This window comes from Dermacentor variabilis, unplaced genomic scaffold, assembly GCF_050947875.1.
Source record: "Dermacentor variabilis isolate Ectoservices unplaced genomic scaffold, ASM5094787v1 scaffold_12, whole genome shotgun sequence".
Lineage (NCBI taxonomy): Eukaryota > Metazoa > Arthropoda > Arachnida > Ixodida > Ixodidae > Dermacentor > Dermacentor variabilis.
In genome coordinates, this window is record NW_027460280.1 from 13,445,503 (window position 1) to 13,470,677 (window position 25,175).

Consider the following 25,175-nt stretch of genomic DNA (forward strand, 5'->3'; position numbering starts at 1 on the left):
TCCATTGGCTAAGCGCATTGCGGCTCGCTGGGCACAACTGCGTTTGACTTATGTTAAGGGCGTCGTTTGCACCAAAGGTGGAAGTCATGGCCTCTACGCTAACATCCAAAACGAAATTTGAACTCAGTGCCACGGTGACATTCACGAAGACGAAGTGTTGTGGGCACGCCCCACTGGGCCGTAGCCTTCGCAGTGCGAGGCATTGAAGAAGGAACGGGAGCACTGCGGAGGCCGTGTTTGACTGCCGATAACTCCGCTTCTGCTGAACGCACTGAAGGACTTTCCGCGGCAAAGTATTTCTGAAATAGCCTATTTTCACTAATAAGGTCACCCTGCCTGTGTGACCTACTTACATGTTGCCATACCGTAACCTGGCATTCTGACTACCTCTGATTTATCTCGTAACGTTATATATATATATATATATATATATATATATATATATATATATATATATATATATATATATATATATATATATCCTTGACAATCCAATTTCTTCTTCGTTCCCACAAATATTCCAAACGTCTGTTCCTTATTCCGACTGCTGACTCATAATCATCAACTATCAACATCAACGAAAGGCTGACGCTCCCTGCGGTTCTGGTTGGGCGAATATCTACACATTTCATTTCAATGTGCTGAGCAACCTCCGGGTTATTTTTGAGCAGCCACGCGCGTCACCTTGTTGCGAAAATTTGCGGCTGTATGGTTTTGTTCTCAAGCAAGAAGCTTGAGGCCTCAAAATCAACGGAAATACCCTTTGTGGTATCGTACAATTTTTTCTCATTTCTTTTTTTGTTTCTTAGTAAATCTCCGCGGAATTTGTGTCTATTATTTGCACCAAATTCACCATCTCTGTTTCGCTCACTTTTTTACGTCTCTGGGTTGTCATCTGGTACTTCTAATTACTCTCTATTTGGCTGCCAGGTTACTTGACGTCTTCCTCCATTCCACGTCTGCGCTTTTCAGGTACAGATATTTGTGCAGCCACCCATTTTATTATCATCCATGTTCCTTACGGTTTTGCGTGCCATAATAACAACGTAGCAGGATACTTCGCATAAATTTTGACCAGCGGGAATTTTTTCACGTGCCCCTAAATCTAAGCGGTGGTTGCGTGAAGCTGGGTACAACACCGGACTTTTAATCTGAAAGTCGTAAATGCGGATCCTCCTTCAGTCCGCTACATCTTCAGGCTTGGACTGGCACCTTACACCGACAAAAAGAAAGAACAAATTGCCGAGAGCCAATGGGGCTATACTGGTCCAGGTGCAACCAAATTAGGAAGGTCCGCTAAAAGCTACAACAGACACTCCCTCACCAGAACACGAATTGGCCTTCCTGGTGCAGTATCAACCACTACCTCCCAAATGACTCATTCAATCAACCAGTGGCCGTCAGTTCCGAGCAGCTGCGGAGCACCTGACCAAGGCGGTGGCCAGATCTGCAACGCAGTTGAGGGTGCTAAGAATCACTGAGGTAGAGATAATTTGAGATCCTGCAATGGACATAAAAAATAGCCTGATAAAAAACATATAAGTGCACTGGAGTTTTGTTCAATTCTCCCACATTAAGTGCGGTTACCGTGGCCCGGATGGAACTTACGATCTCGAGCTTAGCAGCGTTACGTCATAGCTACTAAGTTAGTGCAGCCAGTGGAAAAAAAAGTTTATTTTCCTCTTTACTTCAAAAATCCCCCACTGCACTGCATTATTTCTCGTTGTTCTGTAGGCCCCAATGCGAATCGGCCCCTACCCCTTGATTAACTTTTAACCCCAGACCTCATTTCCAGTATAGAACAGCGTTTCCAACCATTAGAGCTTGCACTACCGCTACCACCACCACCATTTCCATCTTCAACATCAACAATAGCAGCAGCCATCACCACCGCCTAGTTCTGGCTACTCTAGGGCGTAGGCCTTTCCCAATTACCGCTGTCTTGCGCCTCCTGGTCACCCCCTGCCTACGCGCATCTTATGCATGTAAATTTCCAATTTTCTTCACACTACTTTGTTTTCTGCCGTCCTAGACTGCTTTCCTTCTCTTGGCACTCATTGCGTAACTATAATTACCGTGTCTACTGTAAACAAAAATAAACAAACATGGGAGTTTTTAACAGGTGACATGCCCTAAAAACTCCCCTATCCTTGAATATTTACACCAATGTTTGGGAGCAACACAACAGCATTTCCTCGTTTCACTCCGTTGGCTAGCTGCGGCAGGATAAAGGCGACATTACGTGATTTTACTTCGCTTCAAAATCTTGTTCTCCTGTGGAAACTCCGCACAGGGAGTTTTAAAGAACTCCCCCTGCCGTAACAGCTAGGTTGGTCACATGGCGCTTCACTCTCTTTTTTTCTGTCCCTTTTCATGAAATGTATTTCGCGCCAAAATCAAGTATACCTTCTCATGACGCTGTGCGCCGCGCCAGCGAGCGGCCGCGTTCGGCGGACTCAGTATAGCGCTCATGGCCGACGGTTTGTTCACATCTGTGAAGTAGCGTTCCGTGTCAGCTTATCGCCCATTTTTTTCACGAATTTCTTACCAGAAAGTGTTATAGGCGTCCCTGAAGCTCACTGTGTTTCAACTTCATGTGCGTCAGCTATGATTGCTTCGCTGACAACGATGAATGCAAGAACAATGTTTTCAGGTGCGGAAAAAAGCTTAGGTACACCTCGAAGCTGCTCACTGACTCATGTTGTCCCCTCTGGTTTCTTCTGACTGTGCTTTCGTGTTGCGCGAGCTTGGCTTGTGTACTACAGTCCGTAAAATGCAACTTTTATCTCCTTGTCAGTATATGCTGACAACGTCAGGTGTAATGTTTGAAAGGACTGCGTAGTAATGGGGGCAGAAGCCACTGTTCGAGCGACAACGTTCGAGCCGCACATGAATGGCATATCCCGAGATCGTTGCGATGCTGTGTTGCCAGTGAGAAAGACCGGAGCGCAAACAACAGTTTTTATGTATCTGTGTAAGTATATCCTCACCCAAGAAGAATGGCAGAGTGTAAGTCATCATCATCATCATCATCATCATCATCAGCCTACTCATGTCCACTGCAGGACGAAGGCGCCTCCCTGCGATCTCCAATTACCCCTGTCCTGCGCCAACCGATTCTAAATAGCACCTGCAAATTTCCTAATTTCGTCTCTCCATCTAGTATTCGGCTTCCTCTACTGCGCTTCCCTTCTCTTGGTACACATTCTGTTACCCTAATGGCCCAACGGTTATCTATCAGTGGAAAACCTATCACCGAAAAATGGCGCTGGGCAGGTTATTACATGACCTGCCCAGCGCCATTTTTTTCTCCTAATATCTATTAGAATATCGTCTATGCCCGTTTGCTCACTGATCCAAACTGCTTTATTTCTGTCTCTTAAAGTTATGCCTAGCATTTTTCGTTCCATCGCTCTTTGCGCGGTCCTTAACTTGTTCTCAAGCTTCTTTGTCAGCCTCCAAGTCTCTGTGCCGTAAGCCAGCACCGGTAAAATGCACTGAGTGTGTACTTTACTTTTCAATGATAACGGTAAACTCCCATTCAGGAGCTCCCCATGTCTGCCGTATGCGATCCAACCCATTTTTATTCTTCTTTGAATTTCCTTCTCACGGTCCGCGTTCCCTGTGATTAGTTGACCTAGGTAAACGTACTCCTCCACTGACTCTAGAGGCTGACTTGCGATCTTGAATTCTTGTTCCCGTGCCCCCAGGTTATTTATCATTATCTTTGTCTTCTGCATATTAACCTTCAGTCCCACTTTTACATTCTCCCTGTTAAGGTCCTCAATCATTTGTTGGAACTCGCTTGCATTGTTGCTGAAAAGAACAATCTCATCGGCCAACCGAAGGTTGTTGAGGTATTCGCCGTCGATCTTTACTGCTAAGCCTTCCCAGTTTAATAGCTTGAATGCTTCTTCTAAGCACGCAGTGATTAGCATTGGAGAGATTGTGTCTCGTTGTCTTACCCCTTTCTTTATAGGTATCTTCCTACTTGGGTAGAATTAAGGTGGCTGCGGAATCTCTGTAGATATTTTCTAGCGTATTTACGTTAGCTGTCTGTACTCCTTCAATATGCAATGCCTCTATGACTGCTGGTATCTCTACTGAATAGAATGCTTTTTCGTAATCTATGAAAGCCATATAAAGACAGTTATTGTACTCTGCGGATTCCTAGATAACCTGGTTAATGACACGGATATTATCTATTGTAGAGTATCCCCTCCTGAAGCCAGCATGTTCACTTGGTTGACTGAAGTCCAGTGTTACCCTTATTCTATAGGAGATAATTTTGGTAAATATTTTATGTAATACTGGGAGTAAGCTAATAGGCCTATAGTTTTTCAATTCTTTAACGCCTCCCTTTTTGTGGATTAGTAGAATGTTTGCATTCTTCCAGTTTTCTGGGACCCTTGCACTTGATAGACACTTTCTATACACAGCCGCCAGTTTTCCACGCATTATGGCTCCTCCATCTTTAATTAAATCGACTGTTATTCCATCTTCTCCTGCCACTCTTCCTCGTTTCATGTCTTGCAAGGCCCTTCTGTCCTCACCGCTAGTTATAGGAGGAGTTTCTGTATCCTGTTCTTACTGTTTCGAATTGAGGTATCCTGACTTCTCTGGGTATTGTACAGGTCAGTACAGAATTCATCCGCTGCTTTTACTATATCTTAGAGATTGCTGATGGTATTACTCTGCTTATCTTTCAGTGCATGCATCTTGGTTTGTCATATGCCAAGTTTCTTCCTCACTTATTTCAGGCTGCGTCCACTATTTTACGGCTTCTTCCGTCTTTCTCATGTTATAGTTTCGAATATCACTTATTTTCGCCTTGTTTATCAGTTTTTACAGTTGGACACCTTGATTCTTTGGCGTTTCTTTATTAAGTCCTTTGTTACTTGGGAGAGCTTGCCTACTGGTTGCCTTGGTGCCTTGCCTCCCACTTCAATTGTTACCTCTGAGGCCATCCTCGTTATGGTTTCATTCATTACCTCTATGTCATCATCATCATCCCTCTGTTCTAAGGCTGCATATTTGTTTGTAAATACCAGCCTAAATTTGTCTGCGTTTACCCTTACTGCCTCTAAGTTGACCTGTTTTTTCTTGACCAATTTTACTCTATCTCTGTTTAAATTGAGGTGGATCATGGCCCTCACTAACTTGTGATCATTACATTTTACCATACCTATTACTTGAACATCCTGCACTATACTGAGATCGGCAGAACGTATGAAATCAATTTCGTTTACTGTTTCAGCATTACGGCTTTTCCAGGTCAATTTTCTGTTGCTACGTTTCTTGAAAAAAGTGTTCATTATTCTCAGCTCATTCCTTTCTGCGAATTCTACCAGCATCTCACCTCTAGCGTTTCTAGAATCGGCACCGTAGTTGCCAATTGCCTGTTCACCCGCCTGCTTTTTCCCCACTTTTGCATGGAAGTCCCCCATTACTACTGTATACCGCGTTTTCACTTTTGTCATCGCTAATTCAACGTCCTCATAAAACTAATCTAATTCCTCATTGTCGTGGCTGGATGTTGGAGCATAGGTGTGTACTATCTTTAATCTATACCTTTTATTGAGTTTGATTACGACTACTGTTACCCTCTCGTTGGTGCTGTAAAATTTGTCACTGTTGCCCGCTATGTCTTTATGGATTAGGAATCCTACCCCGGGAGACCTCTATGGCAGAGTACATGGCAGTTATTCAGCAATGTGTAAGCCTCACCAGGTCTTCTAATCTTACTAAGGCCGATAATATCCCAAACAATGTCTGATAATTCTTCTAAGAGTCCTGCTAAGCTTGCCTCACTGCTAAGTTGCCTCAGAGTGTAAGTACGTACGGTAAATTAAGCTTCTTACTGAATCGAATTGTTATCGTGCAGTTCTAATCACGGCGTTGCTTGCGATACGGCATTAACGTTATGCTCTATCCCAGACACTGATTTCGGAGCATATCTGCTGGCTCCGAATGTGAGGATTCATTCGACAGATCAGCGATGTAGCTCTGTTTCACGACCGAGACATTGCTTGGACGCTGAGCAAGTAGTGCGGTCAAAAAATAATGTATGACTACGCACTTTTCCGTGTTACCTGGGCTGCTGCGGGTCGGTTATGTCGGGTCGGGATCAGTGATGCTCTGTCTGTCCACGACTGATTTTCAAACATGTATGTGCACCATAGATAGCTTTCGCAGCTTGAATTCGATCAGCGGAAGTGTCTGTGCATGCATTGCCCTTTTCGATCCCAACTACGGAGGCTGCTCTGGCCTACAGACAGTAGTTGTGTAAGGCTACCAGCGCCTGCGGTAACTGGAATAAGAGTCGAGGGTCTTGGTTCGACCAACTAATTTTACAGGATACAAATAGGAAGCAGGCTGTGCAGTATGAGGTTGTAACTTTGTCTTATATTAAGCCTCACTGGTCCGCTGATGTCAAAGGAATTAAAAACTGCATGTTCAGTGACATGGTAAAGTTGACATCTGCCAATATTCAGTAGTGCAGAAGCTTCAAATGTATTTCTTAGTTACTGCCATGTGAAACAAACAATAAAATAATTCCAGAAATTAATTGTTGAATAAAATGTAGAGGTAATAAAGGAACGGGAAATGCAAGCGGACGAAAAGACAACTCTTAATCTACACATACCGTGATAACGCGCCGCGGTGGCCGACGGTGTCAAGAACCAGTTAGCGTAAACAGCTTCAATGAGAGATGCATTTGTAAACTAAAGCTTTTGGTATGAATGAATACAAGAATCATGCTCACTGGAACAACAAGACTTCCTGTTGAGAACGTCCTTGTTGTTATATGCCAATTGTCGGCAGATAATGCCAGTCCATTTGTTACGTGTACTATACGATGGATACTAATGCAGTCATTGCTGTAATATTCTATTGTACGAGGTCATAAACAACCGAATATGGACAGTGCTGTTCCAAAGGCTTGTTAACTCGAGCGGTTTCCCTAATTTCCTACAAAGTTCTCAAAATATGTGCGAAAAAAAAATATTAATTGAAACTGCGAACTTCAACTACCACGCCATATGTGTAAATAAATACACCGTCAGGCAAAAACATGCATCTATTGCACAACTATAACGTCAATCAAAGCCTAGAAATAAAACCCTACCTGCCGTTCTCGTCAGGAATTTGGTGACCCTTATCGTCGGGCTCCTTGCCGGTACCAGCCCAGAAGAAGGCCTCTGCGACAGCGGAAAGGCACCTTGAGAAACACTCTGCTCAGTGGCGCGCAAATCGCAAGCATATTGCCCGCCCCCTGGTTCTCGCATATTCAGCTGCGGAAAAGAAAATACGTTACAACAGGTCGCAGTATATGAACCTATGACACAGGCATTTGGCGCATTCGGAGTGGCTCTCGGCATGGTTTAAATGTAGTTAAGTGCGCGTGCACCTACGCCCAAGAAGGCCAGAGACGATTTGCCTGGGTTCGTACGTCTAGCTGCGTGTATACGAGCATTGTATACAGCACAGGCCCACCGCAAAAAAGAAAACTGAATTAATTCGCAATTAACACGCACAAACTAAATAACGAGTGTACTAGAAAGATTGCAATGCCAGGTTTCTACTGCATTCCTCAATTCTAAATATATTTGCAGTTGAAGAAGCAAAACACGGTTTCTCCTTCGGCACGAGATTAAAAAAATAGATTCTGGTATTTAGCGCGCCAAAACCAGGATATGATTATGACGCACGCCGTAGTGGTGGAGACTTCGGACCAATTTTGACCACCTGGGGTTCTTAAACGTCCACCCAGTGCACGATACACGGGCGTCTGTGCATTTCGCACCCGTCGAAATGCCGCCGCCGTGGCCTGAATTGGATGCTCGGGCTTAGCAGCGCAACGCCGAAGCCACCACGGCGGGTTCGGCACGAGATGCAAGGGTCACGTTCCATCTGCACTTGTACACCAAGCAAGCAACGCGGACGACCAGCCACAGTGAGTGGGGCTGTATGTTGTGGTTCGGCGAAGATTCACTGGTGAGAACGCAACAAAAAAAAAAATGAAAATCTCCGTGGCATTCACAAGCCGTGTGTTCTTCGTTCCTTTTCGCTGCTTATGAACCAAGTTGCTCCAAATCTTGTTTGACGTTCCGAAATGACGGGGCCGACATGAGCTTCGGAATGCCGACCGCACGCATGGCGAGGCAATCAATAGTGCGGATAAGGTGACGTCCAAGTTGCAGTGCGGCAAAAAGTCAATGGCACAATGTAGGCGATGATCAACACCCACCATATCTGGCAATCCAGGTGAATAGTCGGTAAACAGTGCTTATGTGGCTAACGATAGCAGTACGCAGCGTGCCTCCATGCCCCGGCAATACGCAGCTGGCAGCACTTTTGCTCTCCTGTCGACCTTGTATCGATACAAAATCAGGAAGAGGCGGCGAGACCGATGAGCGATGTCACAGGCCAGTACTGCCACTTCCGACAAAAGGAACTACATTTCCGTGCGTAGTTCGGAACATGTTGCGGCTCCAGTAAATTTACTGCGCAAGGAGCGCAGAGTGCTCGTAATGGGACGGCATCTGCAGCAACGAAGCGCTCCTTGAAACGGTCTCTCATGGAGACAATACTGGCATGCCGTTGGAGAAATCGCAGGTTTTATCAGCCAGAACATCTGGACAGCAGAACAAGTCGTCCCCGGTAGACAGGACTGGAACAAGGCGAGATGTCGACGTCACTCTGGCATAAAGACATTTTACCACTGAGCATTTGCCAAGGCTGCCGAGATATTTACCGCTCAGAACTCTCCAAAAATTATGTGCACTGCTTTTTTCCCGATAAAGATAGTTATAAACCTAGCGTATATTTAATTTTCTGCTCTACTCTTGCCGTTAAGATACGCTGTTACGTGAACTGAAAATACCGCGAGCGCGCAGAGTTCACTAAAGGCGCGCAAGGTGATTATTGTTGGAGGACGAGTCCGAAAGGTTCTATGCTTTCCAGTGCGCCACAGGCACCGACAACTGAATGAACACAGCGCGCTCTGTCTGTTGTCCGTGCCTGGCTTCAATGACAGTAAAGCACCGGCTAGCCCGATGCTGAAGCCTGATGACACGTCCCAAGAATTAGCGAGATTTGAGGCCGCTTCGCTATCAGCAGCTAAATATTGGGAATTCCCGCTATGATGCAACCAATAACGTAGCCTGCAGTGCGCTACGAATGACCGAACAGAGCGCAGTTACTGCGAAACAAATACGACCATGCCTTAATATAACCACACAACTCACGCCAGTCTTTTCACCACCATTCGTTCAAGCTGCTCAGCCTCGGTATCTGCAGGCATGGAAGCTTACCAGCCAAGCTCATTGATATTATTTTGAGTTTGGTTCAGCCCCTGTGTAATGAAGACGGCAATTTTTCAGAGACTTTTTTTTCTTCCTCTCCAGACGCGCTGTCCAAACAAGCTGAAAACGCAGTCGTTGAACTTTGTAAAGCTTCTAGAATATTCCAGTCGATACCGTAATTTCTTGCCAAATCAGTACGCAAGGATGCCTCCAAATTACAAAGGCTTTAAAAAACTTGGTATAGAATTTGAAACGAGCGCTTGGTCGCAAAAACACTCTTGTCGGGCTGGGCGGGCATTCAATGGCGGCTTTCATAAACTGAATATTCTCCCCAACGCTTGTTTCCTGTTCGCGGAGCGTTCATTTCTCGCGCACTCGGTCGACACTGTCCGTCAGGCGCTGGCAGTTGCCCGATGGCTTATACGGACCAGCTGCTCATCCGCCTCCAAAAGTACAGATGGGAACATGCATGGTCCTTTGTAAGTTAAAGCCCTAACGTAGCATGCAGTAATTATTACCCTAGTAAGACTGGCAAATCTAGTAGCCAACGTTTCGACAAGTGTACTTGTCTTCTTCGCCTTGAAGAAGACAAGTCCACTTGTCGAAACGTTGGCTCCTGCATTCACCTTGTTCACATTTTGCTCATCGTTTTCAATTTCCATCTCCCGCATTCCCCGTCTTTTCTCTGGCAAATCTAGTGTCACTTTGAGCGAATGCGCTTAGCTTTTAGTGTCATTCGCAGGCTGTCCCACGTGCGGAGAGCGACTATAGAAGATGCTCACCAGCCAGTGCGTGCGTCGAACTTACTTCGCTGCGTCAAAGTATGTAGCCCCAGTAGCAATGCTTCAAAATTTAATAAATAAATTGCAGGTCGCATGCGTTATAGTAATCGGTGTAACGATGCTCGAATTAGTGTTTGCGATAATGCTGTTCTTGTTTATCGCCCATTTGCAAGTACAGAGCACATGACCAAGTCACACACATTTTAACAGGGAAACGCCTATAGCTCAATATAAAATTCTGGCACTCGAAACCGTAGATCCACGCATTGCGACGATGGAATGACGATGTGACAACAACGGCATGATAACACCGTAATATAATTGTAGTAGATTAACGCGAATTAATAACGCACACAAAGAACAAAGGGACAAGGACGGGCGCTATTAACAACGGTTCATTCTCGTGCCACCTACCCGTATTTGTACAATTTGTTACCGCCTGCGCGCCGTCGCATCATCGCATCGCACAAGGCTCTCAAAGAGCGGCTTGCATGCTCACACGAATGCAAGCTTAACGAAGCTTCGCTAATAAAAACAGCGGCATTCTTTTTGATAACGAACGCCTCTAAAGCCAACTGAGACATGCATTCTTTGCTGCTGCAACGGATTTTTGTCTCCCGAAACCTTGGTTCGCAGCCACATGCAGAAACGTGTACGACCAAATGTGCATGCTTATCCTCTTTCTATTCTTCTTTTTTTTTACTTTCTGAGCATGCCCTCTAAGACAGTCATTAGCAGACTTTTCCCTCTGGCCGATGTACATTTCTCCACACGGCACTGGGACGGAGCAAATGAGCTCCAGTGGAGCGTTTTGCAAAGGGACGCTCATGCTGTCTATCCACAATCCATCCAGCTCAAGGCAAACGCTATCCCATCCGCGTTTGCCTTGGGCGCAGATCCGAGGACACAGCTTTTTCAGCTTCTTATTAGGGGCTAACAAAACCCAGAGCGGCATCATGTCTGCCGGCAACCTTCTTAAGGTGTTGCGTACATACGGCATGACCTCCCCTTCGAAGTGTTGTGCTCTTCTGGCTCCAGGTTTCACTCTTTACAAGATAGACCGCACCGAGAACGAACGTCGTAGGGAAGTCCGCTGCCAAAATGCACCCTACTTGAAAATTAACGCTATCCTGGGTGAGCTGTGGACACGACTTGCGGAGCGCAGAATCCATACATTGTCACACAATAATCCTTTTCACAATCTTAGAGTGGGAGGAGTCAAACGGCAGAAGCCCTTTCTAGGTACATGGAAGGTACGCCTAACACACGTAGTCAACGCTGAAATTCAATTTAAGGTCGAGAAATTGCGATTATTCGTGTCAGGGATCTCGTGCGTGAAAACCGGCCCCTGCCTGAGCTGACTAAAGGCACTTCAAATAGAAGCATGGGATATAAAGCCACCCTGCTGAATGAGTACCAAGAGAAGGGAAGCGCAGCCGAGGACGGCAGAAAACTAGGTGGGTTGATGAAATTGGGAAATTCGCAGGCGCACATTGGAATCAGTTGGCGCAGGGCAGGAGTAATTCAAGATCGCAAGGATAGCCCTTCGTCCTGCAGTGGACATTAAATAGGCTGATGATGATGATGACGTTTGAAAAAAGGTTTTGCGCTCACCGCTGCACTGTTCTTGCTCAAATTTTGCACGAAGATCGCATTTTCGAGTCTACGTCGTGTAGTATAACACTTGGCACAGTTAACCGCCTGGTCTTTAAGAAGACAGCGCAAACTTGCCTGCACTTATGGGGATGCAAGCTACTGCCGCAACGGCGCATGGATGGATGGGTGTTATCAGCGTCCCCTTTGGAACCGGGCGGTGGCTTGCGCCACCAAGCTCTTGCTATTATACTGCCTAATTTCCTACCTAGGTTCAACAAAGTAAAAAAAACAACGACGAATTCCCATAGCCAAATTTTCTGACCCCCTATTGTGAACTTTCTTTTTGTACGTCTCAGTTTTTTTGTCGTTTCCCTCTACCTGCTTTCAATGTATTCACGCCCTCTAGTGTTACGATAAAAGAACTCGAAAACTGGCAATACGTATGAATGTTGATAAAGACAGAATATGCTGTGTGCTTTTTGGTCGTTAATATCGCTCTACATTTACGAATGTTTTGTGCTAAACTACGGAGGCACTGACAAGACACGTCGTAAGATAGACACGAGCAGGAAAGCCTTATTTTGACGGCGCTAGCTCTAGGCCGGCCCGAAATCGTGCTGATCGTTGCGACCAACCTGGTGTGTCATGGAGAGCTGCGAAGATCGCGGCAGTCTAGCAGCGACGGAAATCGCTGTGTCGCTGAGTGAAAATAGCCCCATGTGAAACAGCCTTTAAACTATGAAAAGCCAAGTTAAAAATGTGAAAAACCGACTTTAACATGCCGTGCAGTGAAGCTGACTTTAGCAAACCGACCGTCATTGTGCAACACTTATATAAAATTGTGCGCGCGTTGCATGTCTACTTAGAGCTTTCATTGTCATTTGTAATTTAGCTTTCGACTTTGAACATATAGAAAGTGCGTGCGTGTTTGATTGTGGGGCATGTTAGAATAGCGCAAATAGCGCCAATATGAATGAATGGTGTGTTTTGGCGGCTTTTCTGACTTTTGTTCAATTCGAACCACTGGATAATTCCATCATTTCCGTCGGTCCTGTCTGGGTTGAATTAATGGAAGTCGACTATAGTCGATTTTTATCAATGAAAATATAACTAGGCCTGAGCACACGCCATGAAAATCTATGACATTGCGGCAAGCGGGTGCGGGAACTTCAAGGCAGCTTCGCCATCCCGTGTTTAGTTTTTGTGACTGGATGGATGGATGGATGGATGTTATCAGCGCTCCTTTGGAACGGGGCGGTGGGTTGCGCCACCAAGCTCTTACTATTATACTGTCTAATGTCTTAACTAGGTTAAACAATGAAAAAAAAAACACTATGAACTACCGCGCCCAAATTTTCTAATCCCCTATTGCGAATTGTGCTTTTGTACGTCTCCGTGATTTGTCGTTTCCCTACTTTTCTTCCGCCAATCCTCCAATCGCGTCTTACTAATGCCTATTACGGACATGTTTGCTTTACCACTGCTCCCGCTGAACCCAAGGTCTTCAAGGAGTCCAGTGTTGCATAAATTGACCGCTGGGCAGATATCTTCATATTCTAACAAAATATGTTCCATTGTTTGCCTTTACCGCAGCAAGAACATGCTTCTTACTACCTGCAGGTGCGTGTTGTTAGGCATCCTGATCTCGCTTCGAAAAGTAATGAGCTTCCCTTTGAGCTATGAGAAATTGTTTCTTTCCTGATTTCCTTTTTTTTCCTTTTAAGTAGTTACTCATGGCAGGATTCTTTTCCATTGCCACCACCCATGAGATTATTTCAGCATCTCTCACTCTCCGCTTGACGTTCGCTGATGCTGTATTGCTGACCCTACGGGCCGCATACTTGCTGGTAAGCTTCCTAGTTCTTTTCCTCCACTGTGAATCAGCGTTTTTCCTATACAAGTACCTCAACACTCTCGCAGCCCATTTAGTTTCTTCCATTTTCTTCAGTCGTTGTTAATGAATAATTTTACCGTGAGCTTCCGACACCTCACAAGTTATCCAGCCCATATCACCCTGCACAGCTTCATTTGCAGTCTTCCCGTGAGCGCCCAATGCGAGGTGCCCCACTCACCTTTGGTTGCCATCGATTCCTGATTGTACCCCTGATTACAAGCAAACAACCGCATTTCCAAACGTAAGTCCTCGAACCATTACACCTTTCCACATACCCCGGAGCACCTCATGCCTATTGTAGCCCCATAGCACTCTATGTTTCATTATAGCTGCATTTCCCTTCCCCGTTACTGTTCTTGTTTTTTCCCTCTGTTTCCATATATCTATTGCATTCGTTTATCCATATACCAGTCTTTATATTCTTTAACCCGAGGTATTTCCTGGCCCTCTATTGCCACTGTTCACTGTTTTCGTTGAGTACCATAACACCTGATTTTTCAGCGCTAAATTTCAAACCTAAATTCCAAATGTAATAATAAATTATGGGATTTCACGAGCAAAAAGTACTTTCTAGTTATGAGTCACGCCGCAGTGGAGGACTGCGGAGATGTCGGCCACCCGGAATTCTTTAACGTGCACCTAAATCTAAGCACACGGGTGTTTTCGCATTTCGCCCCCACCGAAATGCGGCCGCCGTGGCCGGGATTTGATGCCGCGACCTCGTGCTCAGTAGCCCAACACCACAGCCACTTGCAACCACGGCGGGTAAACCTGAATTCTCGCTTTCCTGTCGACACATATTAGCCGGACGTTGCAAATCACTTTGCTTTTAGCTAGCAACACAATGTCGTGCGCATAAAATAAACCTGGAAGCTGCTGCTCTACTACTGTACCCGCCTGTTTGTGTGAGAGATTAAACCCGATAATACTTCCTTCTAGAGCCCTGTCCATCCTTACTATGTAAATCATAAACAGCAGTGGGGATAAAAGGCACCCCAGCCTCAGTCGCTTGTTGATATCCGATTTCTCCTCGCTCCTCATTTCTTTCCATTCAAGGCAAGCACTACTTTCTAGGTAAATCTCTCTCATAAACTGTAGAAAATCGTTTTCGCCTTCCCGAATATCCCACAAAATGTTGTGGTCTACGTTCTCATACGCTCCTGTAATGTCTAAAAAGGCCACATATAATCGTCTGCTTTCTACCCTTGATATTTCAATACACTAAGTAAGAACAAATAAATTATCATCCAAACGCCTACCTTCTCTGAAGCCAATTAGAAGTTCTCCCAAACTGCCATTATTCTCTGCCCATGCCTGCAGCTTTAACTTAATTGTCTGCATTGGTAACCTGTATCTTACCGATGTGATGGTCGACGGTCAATACGAGTGAATTCTATCTTTCTCCGCCTTACCTTTACAAATTAAATACATTCAACTTTGTCGCCAACTGTCTGGTATTCGTCTGTCTTTAAAAGATTTTTCCACTGCTTTCACCAGAGCTTCCTTACTTTTTGGTCCTAGTTCCTTTATCAGCTTAATGGGAACCTCTTCTAGCCCTGTGGCTGTGCGTTTAGGAATTTCCTCTTCGGGTTTCTTCCAGTTGACAATTTTCAGCATCAGCTCCTTTTCTATCTGGTTATTTTTATCCTCATTTTTTCTTGAAATACAACATTGTCATTGCCTTGGAAAGATTCGGCTGTTATTTTTTCGGATGCAATTTATTGCCGCGTCCCCTTCCATATTGTTTCCATCTTCGTCTAGGATATGTTATTGTATTGTTGTTGTCTTCCTGCCTAATACATTTATATCGTTCCAAAATATTCTAGGTGCGGCCTTTTTCTCGCGTATTTCTAACAACCAACTTTCACTTTCACCTTTCATCTTTACTTGCACCAGTATTTGAACCATACATTTTTTTCTCCCGGTATATTTCCCATTTACAGGCTACTTCATCTTGCAGCAACTGCGCTTTTTTTTTGCCTACCTGTGCTTTCGGGGTGCTCTCTGCCGTTCAGCGATCGATTCTCGTATTTCCCTGTTCCACCAGATTTTCGGTTTCTGTTTTCCTTTCCAACGAACATTCTCTCTTTCCATATTTCTGTTGTTATTCCACTTAGAAGCTGACTATATTCCCACTTATTACTTGGTCATTTGCCAAGTTCTTCCTCGACTCTTGCGACAATATTTGGTATTTGTTGAGCGTTCAAATAAACAAGCTTAAACTTGGGTCGCCAGCTGCCGGCAGATGCAGAAGGCAAGGTTTCAGGGAGGGCTGCCGCGTGTTGCCCGCTCCTGGATCACGCGACCGCCCTGCCTGAAATGCTGCTTTCCGCAGCTGCCGGCACGCGGCTACACAAGTTTATTCTTGTGCCGTTGCAGCAGCAGCTACCATCCCCATAAGTTCACGTAAGTTTGCACTCTTAAAGACCAGGCAATTAACTGTGACAATTTTTATACTAAACGACGTAGACTCCAGAATGCTGTCTTTGCGCAAAATTTGAACAAGAAGAGTGCAGCAGTGAGCGGAAAACCTTTTTTTTTCGTACGTACGCAGCAAAATATGCAGGACCCTGGTATATAGGGCGTGTGCGCGCGCTATACTGGCCCTAGGAGAGCCCCCCATTCCTCTGAAGGCAAACTAAGCGCTGCTTCGAGGGCATCCTGTCACACGCTAATATGCCTCCGGCCAGACAGCCCACACGCCTAGCGAGCCTACCGCGTGGTAAGACCCTTACGGCTTCCAATAGCGGAGGAATGCCTGCAGACGCGACAAACCCTGTGCATATTCTATCGAGCGCCTTGCAGCAGGCTTTGCTAATCGTGACTTCAGCCAGGCCTCGGATCGGAGTCCCGATACCGGCGTACAGTGGTTTCGGCGATGAGATGAGGCCCACCGCTTTTTTTCTATTATTTTTTTACTGGAACTGCGTCAGAATGACCAAGCGATTGGCAAATGCGAGAGCGCGATGTTATAGTTTTTGCGATTGCTCTAGTCGACTAGGCCGCCCAGTTGTAACGCTTGGCTGGCCAGACGGGGAGCACTATGGACGAATTTCGTAAACTACGCAGAGACGTGTTCCTCCCAAACGACTACCAGCTGCAAATGCGGAGGGAGTTGGAGCTACGCACGCAGGTCCCGGACAAATCGCTGGTGGAGCACGTCCGAGCGATGCAGGAGCTTTTCGAGAACGCTGACTTGAGTGCTTTGAATGCGCAGCTAGCGGGATGGGTAATTCGACAAAGCCATTCTACCCTTGCACTTTACCTGCAGGTCCTCGTTGAAGAGAACTGAATGAGCTGGCTGCAGAATCACGCCGGGTGCAAGCTGAAATATCGGCAGCCTGCGCGTACCAACCACTGCCGCCTCCCTCGGAGCCTGTGGAGTGAACCTGCGCTTGGTACCACAGCGTGCGCACGAACAGCAAGCACGCTGAGATGCGGGGTCGATCCTCGGGTGAACCCGCGCCGTTCGAAATCTCGGACCGCGCCCTCGATTCGTATATACACATGCGGTTGGCTTGCCGCGCAAGCAAGGCACTCGGGAGGCTTGTGCGGTTCGCAACAACACAACCTATCAGACGACCGCAGGCCAGTGATGCAGCCAAACAGACCTGGTCGAAACGCGATCACGGACGGCCGACCTCACCCCGACGCTTGTTGCGTTCTTCAGGGTAGCTTACCCCACCGCTGCCGACAGTTGTTGCGACGCCTGTTTCTCGAAAGAGAGTAAAACATCTTTATTAATAATATTTGAATGGTGAGAGCAGTGTGGGAGGAACCCTCAGTCCAGGGTCCCTAAGATAGTTCTGGCGATGTTTCGAGCCCGTTGTATCACAGCTGGGAGGACCTCGGGAGGTCCGTCGCGGAGGACATCGTCCCACAGCTCTTTGTTGCGTTGGGGGTAAATGAGAGTTGGCAAGGGAGGAAAGAGGTTTGCAGTGCACTCAATCGTGACGTGGAAGATTGTGGGTGAGCTGCCACAGCTAGGGCAACGATCTGCATAACAGTGTGGGTAGAATTTATTGAGAGAGACAAGATTTGGAAAAGTTGCGGTTTGTAACTGGCGTAATGCCACTGCTTCCTCCCGCGAGAAGGACGGCGGTGGTACGGCGTGGGTGCGACGAATGCGTGTATAATGACGGAGTATATCTTTGTAACGGAGCAAGGGATCCCCCCACTCTGAACTAGTCGCCTCACCACGCGGAGTCGCCCGGAGAGAAATTTGTCGGGCAACCACATGTGCGCGTTCATTACCCGGCAGCGAGGTATGACCAGGGGTCCAGAGTAAGTGGATGCGGGGAGGTGTGGTTGGTGTATTTTTCGGGATCTGTTTGAGAATATGGTGCGCCGCTCTCGGGATGCCATGTCCTGATAGGAACGCCCGGCATGCCTGTTGCGAGTCTGTCAATATATACACTTCCTCAGGAACACGGATGGCGTATCGAATTGCAAGAGCAACACCGAGAATTTCTCCGTAAGCGGCATTTGTTCCGCGTATTGCAGCAGAGTCTCTCAGGGATTCGGTGCCATCCAAAACTACCGAGGTATAACCCTCTTGAGTGCGTGATGTGTCCGTGTATAAAGTATGTGTTTCCGGGATGTTTGCAAGCATGCGGCCAATGTATCGTACACGGGCTTTGCGCCGCCCGTTGTCACGCTCGGGGTGCATATTACGTGGCAATGGATGAATACTTAGTGCTTGGCGTATCGCTGACGACAAGATCGTTGGACGGGTTTCAGACTCAAGGTGTGGGACAGAGTATCCTAGCCGTGTGAGAAGATGGCGGCCAGTAGGAGTGAGTAGGAGGCGCTGGCAATGGCTGACCCAATGTGCCTCTAGCAGCTCGCCTAGTGTGTTATGTGTCCCTAAGTTAAGGGGACGGTGTGCGGAAGTACAGTTCGCGAGGCCATGGGCCAGCTTCGTCGCTTTGTGAATCATTGCGTCTATGCGAAGTTGTTGCGCTTGGGTCAACCGCTGAAATGGGAGATGGTATGTAAGGCGGCTGATCACTCATGCCTCCACCAAGCGCAGCAGGTCCTCTTCTCGAAGGCCCGAGCGCCTGTTCGAGACCCTCCGGATCATGGCCAGAATTTGCTCAATTTGTCTGGATAGAAGGCAAACAGTGTAGTTTGACCTGCCATCCGCTTGGACGTGTAGGCCGAGGATACGAGCACGATTAACCTGTGGTATCGGTGTGCCATCCACGTGCACAGTGATAGGGGGAGTAGAGGAACGGCTCCGGGGGCGAATGATTATGAGCTCCGATTTTTCCGGAGCACATCTTAAGCCGCTGTTTCTCGCGTACTCGGAAACTGTATCGACTGCTTGCTGCAGTCGGTCCTGGATGGCTCCGTCGGAACCCCCTGTCGACCAGATAGTAATGTCGTCCGCATAAATAGCGTGGTCGACATCAGGGATCTGGTCGAGTAGCCGGCGGAGCCCTGCGAGCGCGATATTGAATAGAGTAGGAGAAAGAACTGAGCCCTGGGGTGTACCACGTCCTACTAGGCGAATCGTACCGGATCGATGCGGTCCCATTCCTACGGTCGCTGTGCGATCTCGAAGAAATGCGCGGATATAGTTGTACATACGAATTACACAGTGTGAATGTGCAACATTGCGAAGGATGAGGTCATGTTGAACATTATCGAATGCCCCTTTCAGGTCTAAGGCGATGAGTGCTCTCGTTTGGGCGGACGACGGAGGCCCTATGACTTCCTCCCGCAATTGTAAAAGCACATCTTTGGCAGACAGATGAGCCCGATATCCGAATTGAGAGTTAGAAAAAAATGATTTTTCTTCGAGGAAGGGCTGCAGACGCCGCAAGAGTACATGCTCCATGAGCTTACCAATGCAGGATGTTAGGGAGATGGGTCGTAAGTTTTCAACCTTAACAGGCTTGCCCTGTTTGGGGATCAGTGTGACGTCGGCGTGTCGCCATGCTTGGGGAAGCATGCCCTTGCGCCAGCAATCATTTAAGATATGGGTGAGGTGTTAATATCCGCGTCACTGAGGTTACGAAGGGTGGCGAATCGGACGTGGTCGGCTCCCGGTGCCGTGCTACGGCGTAAGTCTTGTAGGACCACCCGCACCGCGTCGGATGTGATGTCTGCATCGAGCAATTCGTTCGCCTCGCCTACATAAGGATAGTCAGGGTACTGCTGCGGCGGGCCTGTGGGTATGAAATGCTTCTCTAGCTCTCTGAGGAGTGTCGAGACATCGTCCCTGTACTCGTGCATTAGGATGTGCAGCTGTTGAAATGTTTTTCCCTTTCTTGTGGTGAGATCTGTGAGTGAGCGAAGAATCGACCACGTTTTTGCAGTGCTCAATGTGCCTGAGAGGCGATCGCAATATCCTCGCCAGTTATTCCTCGTAAAGATCTCTGCATACTCCTGTGATTCCCGTGTAATTCGATCTATACGTTTCCTAAGTTTTCGGTTCAAGCGTTGTCGTTTCCATCGTCGTGTCAACCCGATGCGGGCGTTCCAGAGATGAAGTAAATGCGGATCTATGCCAGGTGCCTCGGTTGTGGTGCGCAGTGGTGGCCTCTAGATCTCGTTGTGTCCTCTAGATCTTGTGCGGGAGAGTCAAGCCGGCGTTCGTACCCTTGGCGCTCAGGTGGGTCCTGGCGACGTTCCCTGAATTTCGCCCAATCCGTTTACGCACATATCGCTCGGGCCTGCGCGCACCCCGTAATGACAAGGTGGTCGCCACAATGTAGTGGCCACTACCAAGGTGCTCCTCGAAAGGCCCGTGCGCGACGACTGGGCCAGTATTGCGCACGAAGGTCAGGGCAGGTGTCACGAGATACGCTGTTGCCTTTCCGAGTGGGGTGCTCTGGGTCGGTAAGCAGTGTTTATCTCATGTTACAGATGGCATTCCATAAGCGGGTCCTTTAGCCTGCGATTTAACGTAACCCTATGCAGTATGCGGAGCGTTAAAGTCGCCGGCCATCACACAAACCCGTCCAAACCTACCAAATTCTGTTAGTAGGTGCTGAAAACAGTGCGTTCGCGAACGGGGGGAACTGTATGCATTGAGTATAAACAGACTCTCGCTGCGTTTACCTTGCGTAATTATTTCCAATATTTGGTGAGGAATATCAATGTTAGTGGCATGCATGCGACATGTAACATGTTTCGAAACTAAGGCTCCCGCAGCAGGAGAGACACTCGAGAGCATGCTGTAGCCGGATAAAGAAGGGGTGCAATTGACTTCCTGTAAGAGGATGACATCGGGAGGGTTCGTGGATGTGGCGATATACTGCTGTAGGGAACCTCGTTTTCGGCGGAATCCCCTACAATTCCACTGCCACACCACTAGTTGCTCCGCGTTACGCGGCGCCATCATCATCGCGAGAGGAAGCAGGCGGTCGTGCACAGGGATGTGGGCGCCGGGGGCCCACATTTGAAGGTTGCGGCCGAGAGCCTTGGTCGGAAAGCGCGCTTTCGTTGTTACCGCTAAGCTCAGGAACTTGCATGCGTGCGAAAGTGCACTCTATGCATGATTTCATTTGCTCCGTAATCCCTATTTGTAGGGCCTCCATTTGGCGTTCTATCCTGTCCAGAGCCGCCTGCATACTAGTGCTCATGTCTGCCACCAGTGCGTCCATTTGTTTTCGCAGGCGCTCACAGCGCGCCTTCATGTCACGACGTAGGCAGGCTATTTCTATTAGAGGATCGGGATTTGATAACGAATTGGTAACAGGGGAAGGGGTAGGGAGAGATTTACGGGGCGGAGCGAGCTGTGCGGGACCCTCCGCCCGGCCTACCTCCCGAGGCGTCTCCATTGCTGTTTTCTTCTCCGGGGTCGGGGTCCGCTGTACCCCTTAAGGGGCCAGGGTCACCTTGGCTGGGGCGTTGGTCTGCAGGGCCTTCTTGTAGGGTTGTTAGGAAGATGGGGAAGGAGGGCGCTTCTCTGGGAGGTGCACCGATGCCTCGCGGGATCGGGACCGAGACTTGGAGCGGGTCCGGAACTTGCGATGGGATCTCGAACGGATCTCCGACCGGTCTTGTCTGGTCTCCTTCGTTGGGGCGCGCGACGTTCGGGTCTCCGCCGTATCTGTGGTAGTGGTCGGGTCGCTGGAGGGTTGGAGTTCACGCTGCTCTTTCTCGAGAGCTTTCCGCACCCAAGCTTTGTTCATTGTCTGCCTAGCACGCCGCGGGCAGTTTGGATCCGCTGTAGGGTGGGTCGCGTCACAGGATCTGCAGTGTGGGGTGCACAGATGTGACGGGGTGGGGTTGTCAGTCCCGCACATCGCGCAAATGACCACGTGCGGCGTAGGACAGTAATCAGCCCAATGGCCGAGCTTGTGACATATCGTGCAGCCCAGTTGGCGGGGTCGATGGGGGTAGCAGCGGAGTTCTGCACCATAGAAACGCACGTAGCGAGGCACTTTAAGTCCTTCAAACGTTACCAACGCAACGTTGGTTTGACCCATCATTCGTGCTTGAAGCATTTGAGTTCCAGGAGCCAAAAGCTCATCCACTAGCTTGGAAGACGGTGTACCGGGCAAAAGACCAGGAACCCTTGCATGAGTTGGCTGGGACCGCAAAATATATTGTGATTGGATAAGCCCGCTGACCAAGCTTCAGCTCCCTCACCTTGTACAATGAGTCGGTTACGTGTGAGTGGGGTGTGCTGGTGATTGCCAAGTTCTGCTGAGGTCGCAGTCGGAATATGATGCCCTGACGATCGGCGGTGGTCAAGCCGACTGCACTCCATAGAGCACTGGCGAGTTCTGGGCGCGTCCAGATATCGAGGCAGTCTCCGTGAGGCCGCAGAATTATCTTTTCGTCGTGCAAAGGAAGTTGAGGCAGGTTCTGATTCCGACTGCGCTTGCGTACGGTAGGCTGGGAGGCGTCCGGAATGCCCGAGATGTTCTCGGAGGGTTGCGTCTTAGCGTGCGTTTGACGGATGCGTCGCTTATGTATGACTGTCTTCCAACAGCCACCTGTCTCGTCGTCAGTTTTGTCGTCGTAAATATTCGTGGTAGCATCCTCCTCCATCCTTTCCCCGGTCGGAGTGTCTGCCTCTCTTTGTTGGGAGGGAAAATTGGCGACGATGGGATCGGCGGCCACTCCCGCGGTATTCACCTCGGGCGTCTTCGTTGTTGTCGAGGGACGCGCGGCGGCGTTCTCCGTCGCCGATTGCGTCTTCTGCTCGTTGGAAAATGACGTTGGGGTAGATAGCTCGACCGACGTTACTATCGGGTAGCGTGGCGTTGTCGGCGGGCTGCAGGCATCCGGTAGGCCATGGCGAGCAGGCAAGGACGAGAGGATTTCTAGTGCGGAACTTGCACGGTTTATTCAATGGTTGATGAAAGACAAGAAGAAGAGACTGAAGTGAAAAGTACATTGCGGAGCCCATTTAAATAGGCTCACTAAAATCGTGGGCGGGACCTTGCTCACGTCAACGTTACGTGACAGGCACTGAGTCTGGTTTGTGGATGGGCGTCTCCCACTTTTGGTGAGCCGGTGCAGGTGCGCCTCCGCCGGTGGCACTCAGCAGGTGACGCTGTAAGTCCTCGTCATGGCGTTGCAGCTGCTCCACTTTCAGTGAGCCTTTCTACTAGGCGATGTTGGTTCGCGGAAAGTATTGACAGTTCATGGAAAGGATGTCTTGTTGTGGATGGGCGATTGATATATTGCCCCAGTTGACGTTGTAAGTCCCCGTCGTGCCTTTGCAGCTGCTCACACTTTCGGTGAGCCTTTCTTCTAGGCGATGTTGGTTCGCGGAAAGTGTTGACAGTTTGTGGAAAAGGTCCCTCTAAAGTCGCACACACACAAAGTGGCCTGTAAGCACTAGGGGCGCCAACCAGACCGGTAACCCTTCGAGGCCAACCACAACAAATTGGGAATTCGCACTTCGCTTATTCACAATTCGACCACCATGAAGCATGGTGGTCGAGCATCGTTTTTGCCTGCTACACGCCAACCGTAACACGCTTAGGGATTGGTGGGGCAGCCTCGCTTAGCACAACTGATGGCGTGGAAACCCGTGCGCTGTTTCAACTGTGCCCAGACGAAACACATCGCGCGTGACTGCCCTAACCAGCAGGGAAACCAGGAGGGTCGCAGCAGTGCCAGCGGCCAGGGCAGCAGCTTCCGAGGCAAACACCATCGCGGCACCTTCAGATTTTCGAGAAGGAGTTCTGAACAACATGGCTTCCCGGTTTATAAATCTCGCAATCACGGGGATTAGTTTCAAAGCACTACTCCATACTGGGAACCATGCATCGATTATCTGAGACGAGGTCGGCTTTCACCTCGAACGGAGAGACGTTAAGTTGCGACAGCGGAGACTGCATCTTCAATTGGCGTGCGAAGATCTCTGCTCGAATGTGCGACTCGTCCGAGGCAGTGGTTCATTCGCCTGGCTGGCCTCGCAATACCAGTAATCCTCGGCCGAGATTTCTCGGCGAAGACTGGCATTGTCATCGACTTTGGAAACAGCGGATACCGGGAAAACTCGTTGGCGCCGCTCGCGCATTTCGCCACCCCGGCATTCGCCGAAGGAAAAGAACTGGAAAAGGAGAAGTTGAACGGAGGAAAAGAGCAATGCGCCCCACGAGCTAGTGAAACCGCTGGTGGCGGCTTGTCAACAAGGCTTTTCGCCGAGACCGGATCAGAAAAGGTTTGATGTAGCAGACGCCAGTGATCTGACAGAGCACGAGCGTGACAGCGTATTATCGTTGTTAAACAGCTTTGATGAGATGTTCACAGACTACACAGGATGCACGAATCTGGCGCCGCATCGAGACGGGCGCCGCTCAGCCTTGAAAATACAACTTTAGACCGACTTGCCAGTCCTGCCAAACGGCAGGTAATCGACGCGGCGCTACAGGAGCAGCTCAGTGAAAACATCCGGCGGTCCACGAGGCCCTGTGGTTTCCCAGTCGTGCACGTCCCCAATAAGGATGGGAGTTCGTCTCTGTGTTAACTGCCGGCGGCTGAATACGGTCACGAAGAAGGGTGCGTACTACTTCCCCAGGGTGGACGAGACAGTTTGCAACCTCAGCGGAGCGAACTACTACTCTATACGTTGGATGCTAGCAATTTTTATTTCCAATTAGAGATGCGACTAGGCGACGAGTGCAAGACTACATTTACTTCCCACAGGGGCTCTACCAATTCATGCGGATGCCCTTCGGTCTATCAGAAAGGCTGAGTGCGATTCAATGGCTCATAAACGGCGTACTCCGTGACGCCAGATAGCGTCACGCGTTCGCCTTTCTCGACAATATCGTCTTCTACTCGCACACTTTCGAAGAGCACTTGTATCATATCTGAGACGTCGTGGGAGAATTCGGGACGGCGGGCTTCACACTCAACCCCACCAAGGTGCAAATCTGCGCAGCGGAAGTGAGCTTACACGGCTATCGTGTGGAACGACGGCAGGTCCCTTGTTGTTGACAAGTGTTGATAATTGGCTCGCAAAATTTTGTTGAAACACCATTGGGACATTTCAATTTGAAAGTTTCTTGCTATATTGTTGAAACCATGTTGTATTTCAATATTGAAAGTTCATTGAAACATTGTTGAACCACAATATTGAAAGATCATTGAGGTATTAGCCTATTGAAGCATTGTTGC

At 48.4% G+C, this 25,175-nt stretch overlaps 1 protein-coding gene across 1 annotated transcript in view; it reads right to left on the reverse strand.

Moving 5' to 3' along the window:
• LOC142566289 (protein Skeletor, isoforms B/C-like) overlaps positions 1-25,175 on the reverse strand; it is a 201,724-nt gene that overhangs the window by 117,006 nt on the left and 59,543 nt on the right. The window contains exon 3 of the mRNA XM_075677183.1: positions 7,130-7,202. Within this exon, the coding sequence (XP_075533298.1) occupies positions 7,130-7,202 (73 nt within the window). The remainder of the gene's footprint in view (positions 1-7,129; positions 7,203-25,175) is intronic.